Source organism: Prionailurus bengalensis, chromosome A1, assembly GCF_016509475.1.
Source record: "Prionailurus bengalensis isolate Pbe53 chromosome A1, Fcat_Pben_1.1_paternal_pri, whole genome shotgun sequence".
NCBI lineage: Eukaryota > Metazoa > Chordata > Mammalia > Carnivora > Felidae > Prionailurus > Prionailurus bengalensis.
The window spans coordinates 36,672,575-36,685,281 of record NC_057343.1 but is presented as its reverse complement, the minus strand read 5'-3'; the positions used below and the strand labels follow the sequence as shown (position 1 = coordinate 36,685,281).

General features: G+C 34.5%; 1 protein-coding gene across 2 annotated transcripts in view; it reads right to left on the bottom strand.

Moving 5' to 3' along the window:
* Window positions 1-12,707, bottom strand: part of TDRD3 (tudor domain containing 3) — a 162,908-nt gene that overhangs the window by 76,970 nt on the left and 73,231 nt on the right. For both annotated transcript variants that reach the window (XM_043580167.1, XM_043580178.1), the window contains 2 exons: window positions 7,219-7,379; window positions 2,632-2,773 (listed from right to left, as the gene is read on the bottom strand). In XM_043580167.1, the coding sequence (XP_043436102.1) occupies window positions 2,632-2,773; window positions 7,219-7,379 (303 nt within the window). The remainder of the gene's footprint in view (window positions 1-2,631; window positions 2,774-7,218; window positions 7,380-12,707) is intronic.

The following is a 12,707-nucleotide window of genomic DNA, read 5'->3' as shown; positions in this document are numbered from 1 at the left end:
TGTACAAAACATTTTGAGGTTTGAGTTTTTCTTCTTCTCTTCACCTATTACAATTTGTTATAGCTACAAAACATGCACATAGTTTAAATACTGCCCATGTCCCCTTAACCCATTTATTTTACAAAATGCTTAGGGCCCTTTTTGAAAATTAACTTTATGGTCTATGGTTTCTATGCGTACATCTGATTTCTATGTGTACCACCTGCCAGATGCTTCAGTAATTAAACTCTCCATGGTTTCTACATGGCTATGGTTACCAAATTAAAACAGCAGCAACAACTATAAATCAAGAGAACTATAATCATTGCAAGATGTTTTAAACACTTTTTAATATAAATTTTTATTGCCCCCTAAAAAGAAATATTAACACAGTTTTCAAGAAACAAAGTGTAAACATAATATAATAAAATATTACAAAGATAACTATCAAACTACTAATAATCTTTGTGTGTGTGTGGGGGGGGGGTGTTTTAGGAGTGAGGAAGTTTCTAGGAATGTTTAATGGATTTTACAGTTAGTGAAGTAGTTTTGGCTGGCATTAGGAAAATAATGTAAGATGTTGGTCTGACTTAATGGCATCTTACCACACTCTAAAAAATGTCTAATAATAAAAATATAATTTATCAACTTGTGAAAGGAAAGAGTTACATGAAATGGGTGGGATTTCTCTGGGAAATTCAAGGTTCATAATCTTGGCTATTTATGTAAAACTATCAAGCCACTTCTGCTTTTGTAACATTTTAATTAAACAATGCAGGTAGGGAACATTATCTTATACTGCATAGTACAGCAGACCTAAAGGTAGCACATTAGTATTGTAAGTAATTAGTACTCAGGAATAAAATATGTGCCTAAATTTCTTTATCTATTTACCTCCCAAACAGAGGCACTTTCAAAGCAAGAAAATAGAAAAGAATAATGTATCATAAAATAGGAAAATCTTCAAATGTTACTAGGTTCCTTGGCTCATTCCAGGTAACAGGCAAGATTTGGAGCAGCACAGGAACATCAATTTTAGATCAAAGAGTAATTAGATTTATGTGCTTTATAATTCATTCATTCCACAATCATTTGTTATAATGTTTTTCCATGTACACATCCTGAGCTTCTGTGTTAGAGGAGGCTCAGATCTGTCACCTATTAGATCTGTAATCATAAAATAAATTATTTAACAGTTCTTTAAGTGCATTTCCTGATCTATATGGACATAATACTCCCTTATAAGACTGTTAGGAGGATTACATGGTTTCCTGATCTATATGGACATAATACTCCCTTATAAGACTGTTAGGAGGATTACATGGTTTCCTGATGCAAGGGTCCAGCACAGTATCTACAGACTGTTCAACAAATATTCATGGAATTAAACAAAGGCACAAACAATTCTGACCTCAAGAAGCTTATAATCTATTAAAGGAGATAAGTAAACATAATTCTAGTGCTAGGTAAAAACTAATATACTTAACACAAATAAAATGTTCCAAGAATTCAATAAAGGACCAACTACTTCACTTGGCAAAGAAGCAAGCATTTGATCTGGGTCTAAAAGCATGGGACAATTTGGCCATTCAGGGATCAGCAGAAAGAGAACAAGATGAATGATGTAAATGTGGAAAAAGATTTTACCCCCGAAAGTATAACTAAGGAAAGCATAGAGAAGCAAAGAAAGAGTAAGTGGTTCCATTTGGTTAGAACAAAATCCATGTAAAATAATATAGGAAGTTAAAAAGGTAAACTGGAACTAGGGCTAGACTATAAATAGCCTTGAATGCCAAATAAAGACATTTGAAATAAAAGCAGGGTATGACATGTTCTGAGTGATACTGAAGGAAAATAGTCTTGCAGAAGTAAATAAAATAAATTAGAAGATGGAGAAAGGATATGTGGAGATACCATTGAAAAGGCTACTGCAGTAGTCCAGGTGTGAGATGCAAAAGACGTAAACTAAAATAATCAAGTTGTGAATATTTTAAAAATTAAGAAATAAACTGAAAATAAAAAGACAAACTATTGCAAAAGCAATGGAACTGGAGAGCAAGGGAAGGATAGGAGATCTGACAGCAGTGGATCAACAGAATTGGTTGCTGGAAGCAAACTAGACACACAACCCTTAGATAACCTATGACTAGAAGGATGAAGATATCATTAACATAAATGGGAAAAACACCAACTAATGTGCCTAGGAAAACAAATACAGTAAGAATCTCTCCGTTATTGCGACACTCTATACAAACAACTTGCTTTCAGTTGTACATACGCGTGTTTGTAGCTGAGACAAATAGACATACGTTATATTCATATATATTCACAAATATTTGGTTTTTGCAGAATTACACACAAATACATTACACATAGTTTATAACAGGTATCTTGGGAATTTTGAAAACTTGTCAGTAAAGAATTACTTTTAAAAATATGAAATAAAATGTAGCAAATACTGAAAAATGACATCTTCTGAAGACAAACTATGCTAATCAAAGGTAGTTTTCTGTAAAGATCACTGTTTTCTGTTCTATTCAACTCTGACACAAAAGACTAATTTTACTTTTTACTGTGGGAAGATCTTAAAACCCAGAATACATTAAAAAGAGTATTTTAAAGTTCTAGCCATTTTTCTTAGTTTACACTTACTCTCTGTAACTCCCACTTCTCAATAAGGTGTTCTACTTCACCGCCAAGAACTGTGGTGTTTGAGTCATTCAAGAGCAGGAATCCATTTTTTATATCCACGATGCCTGAGAGCTTCACTTTAGTTCCAGGTGGTGTGTTCAGGCTAAATCAAGGAAAAAAGAAAAAGAGTTAAAATACATTGGCACTCCTTCCCCAAACTGGAATTCAGTCCTGAACCTGGTCAAGTTCTTCAAAACACACTCATAAAGAAACTTTTTTTCAGGAGACTGGCTACATAGTCTCAAGCACTTAGGATGAATCAGAAAACCATACTGAAATGGCTTAACATTGTTCACATTTTTTAAAGTTCAGGATATTCACCATGTGCTGATAGATGCAACAGCAAAATCAGTGAAAGTGTTGATATCATTGGTCTGTTTTGAAGAAAGATGGTTGTTAGAACAGCTATTAACAAGAAGGAATACAATATGTCTGTTTTCAAAGCCTCAAAGATCCTATACAGAGTAAGATATTATCTGATAAAAATTATTCTGAGGATCCCAAGCTCTGTCACTCTGTCATCCCACGTAACTTACAGAACAAAGAGTCATGAATAGCCTTGCCTAACCTAACCCTTAAGTAGAGACTTCTGTGGTAGTAAGTATAGTAAACTAAAGACAATATTTATCAGCACAACTGAATACAGTGACACTAAGTGAAGACATCTTTCCCAACTTCAGGTGAACGACAGATCCAGATTTTCATAATTCTGTATCATCATTTAGGGATTAAAAACAAAGTTCTAAGTACAGGGTGCTGTACTCTTTAAAGAAACTACTATAATTACTGAATTATATCATTTACATAAAACTTATTTTTCAGGGTGCCTGGGTGGCTCAGTCGGTTAAGCGTCCGACTTTGGCTCAGGTCATGATCTCGCAGTTCACCGGGCTCTGTGCTGACAGCTCAGGGCCTGGAGCCTGCTTTGGATTCTGTGTCTCCCTCTCTTTCTCTGCACCTTCCCTGCTCGTGCTCTGTCTCTTTGTCTCTCTCAAAAATAAACATTAAAAAAAAAAAAACAAAAAACACTTATTTTCAAAACCATTTTTAGCCAATAATTTGTTACAAATTGGTAAAATTAGAAAATGTAATGAAAATGTAGAAACATAAATTAGCAGAAAAAAAACTACGTAAGAACTTAAAAAACAACCGGATGCAAATTACAGGGACATTTAAGTTGTGGTACAATAATTTAAAACTAAAAGCTAATTTTAAAACAAATGATAAACTACTTTTTGTATAAAATGACTGTACCTTTCTTAAACTTTCCTTAATAGGTTAAGAGGGAAAAACTGTCAAATTATTTGAAGATGGACTTACAATTTCATTAGGATAAATGATAAAAAGTCCCATTCACCACATTAAATGATAGCTCTAGTCCCAAAAAGGATAAATAGGTGCTAAAATTTTAATATAATTTTTACTACATCACCTTTAAGGCCCTAAGTAACTCTTATTCAGAGAGTACATTTTGGTTTAATTACTATTTTTATTGGCGCCCCAAAGTGCTTTTACTCTCTTTTCACTGCAATTTTTAAGAAAGCAAAACAAGATAAAAAAACAAAAACAGTGAGAAGCAGGTGTTTAAAAGTTCAAGCCATTCAGGAGGTAGGATAAAAAAATTGAAAAAAAAAAAGCAAAAAAAAAGCACCCCAGAGAAATGCAATGTCCACTGGAGGAACCCAGTCGGTACCAGATCCCAGTGTATCTTCTCTAGTGAGTTATTCTCTGTTTGAGATAACCACTAACCACACTTACTTTGAAAAATGTCTTCAAATATTCACACGTAAGAACAGTTCTGAAGACTATTGCTTTTACAGCCACAAAAGTAGACATACTACTTCAGTGATGGGTCAATGATCAAGTGGTAGTATTTATTTTCAATTGTCAAACTGCAATAAATTCAACAAAAGACAGAGGGCAACATAAGGGACCCTTCTCTCTGGATAATCTTGTGTTTTCATTTACCTCAGAGAAATACACAGCAGTAAAATCAGAGAAGGAGCCATTACATGGCAAGTCTTCCTGAGTCATCTGTGAACTCCCTTGTAGGGAGTCTGACTGAATTTGTCAAAAGAAGAGAGGCTGTCTTTCTCCAGAGAAACAGGAAACCTACTCTTCAAAATGACAACATTATCACAAAATCAATAAAACCCAATTTATATATGAAAATCAATATTTCAGACAAACATATATCTCCTAAGGAAGGAACTTCCTTTACCAGAGGCAGATACAGATTGAAGGGGGGAAAAAAGAAGAGAAATTAATGAGCATGGCATAGAAGACTTCCACCTACCACATTTCTGCCTACATACCACCATCTCAAATCATGTAAGCTCTTCCAAATGGAACTTTTCACTCATTTGTTTTCAGGACACCATGTCTCTACATGTGCTATTCCCCCTCTCACCTCTCTCAAAACACCTATTCATATTTTAAGTTTCACTTCTGGCTCCCCCAAGTAGAGTTAAATTTCTATACTCCTACCTTTCAGTTGATATATACTTATTATAACTTGCCTGCCTACGTGCCTACCTCTTTAGCAGAGGAGCTACTGGAGGCAAAATCTAAACTTTTTTTTTTTTTTTTTTTTTTTTTTTTTACCTTTGTACCTCCACTCATTTAGGAGAGAAGTGTGGTCTAGGAGTTTACATTAAGTGAAAAAGCTCACAAGACCCAGAACAGCAAACACGAGCATATAAAATGACATAGTAAATTCCCAATGAAAACTGCCACCTCATAAAATTGCTCAAATTGAACTAATGGGGACACTGAAGATAAAGTCCTTCTCAGTGCTTTTATCCATTCCAACAAGTATGACTCTAAAAGCCTTTCATAGAAACATGAGCAGAACAGTGAAACTGGACTCCCAACTCACAACCCTCACAAAAATTAACTTGAAATGCACCAAAGACTTAAACATGAAACCTGCTACCATAAAGCTCTTAGAAGAAAATGCAGGGAAGAAGCTTATCAGTAATGGTCTTGGCAATGATTTTTTTTGGAGAGGACACCCAAAGCACAAAAACAAAAGCAAAAAGCAACAAATGGGTTTGATAACTCAAAAGCTTCTACACAGCAAAAAAACAACAAAATGAAAAGACAACATACAGAATCAGAGATAATTTTTGCAAATTATATATTGGATGAGGGGTTAATATCCAAAATATATGAAGAACTCTGTCAACATAATAAAAAACAATCTGGTTAAAAAATGAGAAGAACAGACATTTTTCCAAAGAAGACATCAAAATGACCAACAGTCATGTAAAACATGCTCAACATTACTATTCATCAGGGAAATGCCAATCAAAACCACAAAGAGGTATCACCTCACACCTCTTAGAATGGTTATCATCAAGAACACAAAAGACAACAGATGTTAGTGAGAATGTGGTGAAAAGCAAACTTTTATACATTGTTGGTAGAAATGTAAATTGGTCCAACCACTATGGAAAACAATATGGAGATTCCTCAAAAATTAAATTAGATCTACCATACAATCCAGCCATCCCACCTTTGGGTATACACCCGAAGGGAATGAAAACAGGATTTCAACCACAAATATGTACTCCCATGTCTATTGCAACATTATTCACAATCTGGAAACAACTAAAATGAATGGATAATAAAGATGTGGTACATATACACAATAAATATTATTCAGCATGAGAAAGGAGAATATTCTGCTATTTGCAACAACATGAATGGACCTTGGACATATTATGCTAAGCAAGATAATTCAGACAGAGAAAGACTGTGTATCATTTACATGTAGAACCCAAATAAGTTATACCTGTAAGAAGAGAATAAAATAGTGGCCACCAGGGAATGGCAGAGAGGGATAAGATTAATGGTATTTAAGGGCACAAACTTGTAATGAGTAGTATATAAGCCACTGAAATCTGATACACAGCATAATGAACACAGACAATAGTATTATACTATAATTATGTATTGTAATAAATTCTGTTATGTTAGCAATCATAATATATGTGTATCAAAGTAACATGCTGTACAATTAAACGTACACAATGTTATACATCAACTTTATTCAAATAAAAATAAAAACTTCTCATAAAAATAGCCAAAAGAGGGATTTGGAAAACTGTTTCTTATGAAGTTCCTTCTCCTCTCAGATAGTGGAGTGGCACATCTCTCTAGCTTCAATCATTTCCTAAGAAAGTTCATTCATCTATAAAACTTCTAGGGTGATGGACACAGCTGTCAAAGAAGCAGCAGTAATACACTCAAAGAAATTCTGTTCGTTCTTAGAGATTTTTGAATGACCTAAAATTTACTGAAAAAAAACTCTCCATACAAAACAACTGAATTTGTTTTTATAATTAACATTTAAGGAAGGAGGAAGTAAATCCATTCCTATTTTCCTATACAGATAAAGCAGAAATACAAACACTCGTTAATATCTTCTGAAAAATTGTAACATGAACTTAAGAGTTCATTTCTTCTTTCCAAAATGTGTAAAACAAAATCCATTTTGAATAGCACCTTCAAACACTGTGAGAAATATACAAAATAAAGTTTCACCTTATTTTGGACATAAAACTAAATTCAACAGCGGTGCAACTTATATGACCATCAGTCATCTGCAAACGCAGCATTCTTGGTGCAGCCTGAGATTCCTCGTTGTCCTTTGGTGCAGAAACATTGCGAATTTTTTGAATTTGCAAAACACATGGACCTTCAAGCTGTCAAAACACAAAGGAATAAATATCACTTTCTAGCCATGGCTTTGTTTTTCATTTATTGTGTTTCTCTTTTCCTTTGTCATTTATAATAATTTCAGTTAAATAAGGTCAAAAGTGAAACTATATTACATACATCAGAGTTTGGGGGAGACCCTTCAGAAGGGTCTCCTGAATTCACTAATTCTGAATTCATTTTTGGAAAGTAATGAGAAAACTTTAGGAAAACAAAGTTGTGTTTCTGGATTAAAGGTGTTTAGTGTTAATAGGTGTTTTTAGTGTTACGTGCTCTAAATTATTCACATACACCTCCCCCCATCTCCTCCCATGTACATTAAGGGACAATCTGAAATTAAAGCACTTGGTAATTTTTTAAGGGACATCCACTTTACAGCACCAGTTGGAAGGAATGTTTACTGTTTAAAAACATCAAGTTTAAAGTACACCCTCTTCTGGCATTAATGAAGAATACAAAATTCCAAAATTTAAACCATATAAAGTTCAAGAAGTGTAGGCTATACCCGACTTATTTTTGCATTGCCTTTTAAAGTATATTTAAATCTAATGCCTGGCCACATTTCAAACACAAAAATAAAATTGATGGACTAACTGCTATTGAAAATTTTATATAATAAAATATTTATGAAATAATTGGGAAATGATGGTAAAATCTGCTTACATGCCTGAAAAATAACTTTACCATAAAGTGTTATTTTCCACATTATAAAATATTATACCTTCAAGCAGTATCATACCTACAAATGGAAAAAAAAAGGCTACTTTTTTGTTACATAGTCTTTTAAGTAAAATCTTTCTGTGCACATTAATTTAATTTATATTTTCTGCAAAGAAAATGTGAAATGATTGACATTTACACTTAATTTCTCAAGTAAGCATGTCCCAAGTTAACAAATTTCCGCTTCATATTTACCAGTATTTTGCCTACAGAGGAATAATTTTGATATAAATTTAGTCCTAAAGAATATAATTAGAGACAAGAGACTAAAATTTCATCCAATTTTCAGTTATAAAAAATTCCAAGTTAAAACAAGTCCAAAACCCTTAATAAGTACAGATAAGCTGCTAATTCAGGATGAACTTTTTCTTCTGCTTTGTTAATGCCATTAAAATAAGGACATTTAAATTAAGCCATAGGCAGATTATTGTTATTATAATGTTCACCATTCTCTTTATTTTACTACTCTCAGTATTTTTTGCTTAGACATTGACATATATGTAGCTTGTGCTGTCCAATATGGTCCACCAACCACATACAGCTATTTAAATTTATATTTAAATTAATGAAAATTAAAAGAAATTTAAAATTAATTCTTGAGTCACATTAGCTATATTTCAAATGTTCTGCACATGGACAACACAGATATAAAGTATCCATATCACTACAAAAAGTTCTGTTGGATGATCAGAGATGATCTAGATTTAGGTGTTCCAAAGTGAGACTTATGCATCCAAGGGAGAGCATATCCATTGAACTGTGAGAGTAAAACATTTGCTTCTATATAATTCTTAGTAAGAAAGAAATGGAACTTTCCTAGTATTTTTTATCCAGCCTGACAAGGGCACCCTGACTCGGTCCATATGACATACAGATCACAATGCATCTTTATGGAACTGGGCAGTTCTACATCCCATGAGGGTTGAGAGAACACCTTTGCTTATTTTGTTTGTTTTCAATGTGTTGTAATAAATTGCCTCTTATTTGTATGCAGTTAAATGGATATGTAGCTTATATTGTTTGCTTTTAATCTCTAATACAAAACAGACAAGTAGCTTTAAGATTCCACCAAAGAAACAAAAATTGAAGATAATGCCAATGACACAAAAATTGGGTGGGAAAATGACCATTTTGTTGATCTCATACATCCTAGCTGACCGTGGGAACAAAAAGCTGGGGAATAATCAGAAGTAACACCTGTCCCCAACTCCTAATATTTCCTAGCAAGCAACAAGCTTACTTATTTGTAAAAAAATGTTTATGTTTGTTTATTTTTGAGAGAGAGAGAGACAGAACATGAGTGGGAAGGGCAGTGAGAGCCGGAGACACAGAATCAGAAGTGAGCCTCAGGCTCTGAACTGTCAGCAAAGAGCCCGACACCCAGCTCAAACGAATGAGCCATGAGATTACGACCTGACCCCAAGTTGAACGCTTAACCGACTGAGCCACCCAGGCGCCCCAAGTTTACTTATTTAATTACTCCAATTCTTGGCCTCTCTGGCCTTTCAGTGGATTGAATAGTGGCCCCTCCAAAACATAAATCTACCAGAACCTGTAAATGTAACCTTATTTGGGAAAAAGGCCTTTGCAAGCATAACTGAGGTCAGGATCTAAAGATGAGACCATCCAGGGGTGCCTGGGTGTCTCAGTCGGTTAAGTGTCCGACTTCGGCTCAGGTCATGATGTCAGGTCATGATGCCATGATGTCTCGTGAGTTCGAGACCCATGTCAGGCTCTGTGCTGACAGCTCAGAACCTGGAGCCTGCTTCAGATTGTGTGTCTCCCTCTCTCTCTGCCCCTCCCCCACTCGTGCTCTTTCTCTCTCAAAAATAAATAAACATTAAAAAAAAAAATTTAAAGATCAGACCATCCAGAATTAGGATGGGCTGGAAATCCAGTGATGAGTGTCCTTACAAGATAAGAGGAAATAAACACACAGTATAAATACACACAGTATAAATACACACAGAAAGATGCGCGGTGTAAAGGCCATGTGGAGATGGAAGGAAAAATTGGAGGTTCACATCTATAAGGCAAGGAATGCCAAAGACTGCCCACAGCTACCAGTAGCTAGGAGAGAGGCATGAAACAGATTTTCCCTTGGAGCTTCCAAAGGAACCAAAGTTGCTGACACTCTGATTTTAGACTTCTGGCCAACAGAACCATGAGAGAATACATGTCTGTGTTTCAGGTCACCAGGTTTGTGGTAATTTTTATAGGAACCTTAGAAAACTAATACACCCCTTATGGAATGACTGACTTATCTGACCGGGAAGAAGATACTGTATATACTAGGCTCATCGTCAACTTTCTTTTTCTTGGGATCTAGTTAGGAGTCCGGAGGTGGAAGGTATTTACTCAGCATCTTCACTGGATTGGCACTATCATAAAGGAGTATTTAAGTCCTCTTGGTTTGTGGTTCAGTTAATAGGCCTGTTCGGGTCTTCCACTAAAACCACAACTTTCGAAGTAATTTTTATCAATTATAAAGTTGATATTTTGACCCACATCTCTCACTCTTTACTTCTCGATTGATTCAAAAGCTAAGTGGAAAAGGAGGTACTATTTATCAGACTCCTCTTAGAATCTCCTAAATTATACAGTCTTGTGATAATCACTTCTCAATGTGAATCATCAAGCCTTAGTATCAGTGATTACATAATTCAGAAAGATTCTATAAGGAAGCCAGCAGATAAAGATTCTTTTTCATTATTATGTTCACAATATTCAGTTTACTATACTCCGTAGCAGACAAAATACAGAAGTACGGGATCTAAATAAAACACAAATAGGAGAATAAAATGCTATATATAGTTCTAAGTTTATAAATCCTAACTTTAAACCCTGAAACTGAAATCATCTGAAGGCATCCACAAAACTGAATAAGATTTAGCCTCAGAATCTGTGTCCAACTAGTGTCAAGGGCAACTCTAAAGTGAAAAAAGAAAAAATATATATAAATTTTAAATGAAAGTAATAAAAACCAAAGATTAATCTTTGCCCAAGATTCCTTTAATGTCCGGTTTTCTCTTTTGCCTAAGTAATAAGGAACAAGTAAAAGAAATGACTGTGAAAAGTTTAAATAGGTAAGAAGAATTCATCATTGTCTCTCTAGGTAAAGATTTCTAATCATAATAAATGATATCAAGTATCTGCCAGAAATATTATCTGAGGCCCCCAAAAATTCACCCAGGCTTCATTCCTTTCTCTTTCTAAAAAGATGGACACCTCTGTAATCTGAACTCCTAACCAGTCATTTAAACTGATATGGAATACCAGATTTAAATGACTCCATCAGTTTATTACTTTACTGATCATAGTCAACAGCACTCTTGTTTATCAGTCTCTCTAAAGGCTGGATGACATGGAACGAGTTATCTACAGTCTGATCACACCTGGAAAAACTGCTGAAACTGTAATTTTTTAGGACTCTAGAAACCATTTAAGTTTGGACAGTTTATTTTACTTACTGTGAAATATCTGGTAGCCATTTCTTTTTATAATCATATCAATTCCCTTGAGAAATAAATTTGCTCCATCAAAACCTAACAACGTTAGCATCGCATTATTGCAAAGTGAGTTAAAATTAACAGAATAAAGACAGTTCCATCCTCCAGAGTCCTTTTAAGTACTTAAAATCATAATTCATTTCATTTTTATCACTACTTCCAAAGTTTCAATAAGATTTTCTAGGGGTCATTTTTTTCCCCTTCACTTTTATCTAGAGAAGTTTTTGGCTAGACTACTCACATCTCTACCTTAGGGTCCAAGCAACTGGGCAAATGATTCCAGAAAACTGCCTTGAAAGAAGAAATAGTGGTTCTGCTTTACCTTCTTTAAAAGCCTGAAGGACAGGCCTTAAATAGCATTTATGATGCTCTCTTTCTTAACCTACTTCTTTGCTTTAAAATCATTAATATCTTAATACCATTTCAACAAAATTTATTTTAATAAACACAAGGGTAGGGCAGGAAAAGAGCACAGGGGGATAAAAGTATGATTTGTCACACTCTGTCCCATTATAAGGATAATATCAGACTCAAGAAACTAGAGTGAAAGACAACTTTTTATAATGTTAGAAATTTTAGAACATTCCTCACACCATCCATTCAGGCATCTATGGTAAGTCTCAATTTGGAGGGCATTTTCCTCCAGAGAATATCTATGTTTGCTTCTGGTAGTAATGGCATTGCAGCTGAGAGAGCCTCAACTCCAGGCTAGTGAAAACGTAGCAAAATTAACCTTAGCCAAAACCTCAACTCATTGTAAATTAGTAGTACCCCCACTAGCTCCACATGTCCCTTCTAGAAGAAAGCACTGCTGACTCAGGTGCCCAGGATTCCCATATAAAAAGATCAAGAAACATGAAGTCACAAGAAAATATCAAGAGACTCACAAAGAAACAAGCCACAAAGCATGAGAATCATAAAAAAATAATAATAATAAAGAAACAAATTTAAGTTTCTAAGGCCTGGAGAATTTGGAATTAATCAAAAACAGACTATAACCTAATAAGCCTGTCTAGAAAATTTATACAGAGTTGTGAACCTAACAACTAGGGAATAAATATTCTTCTCAAGCAAACATACAATATT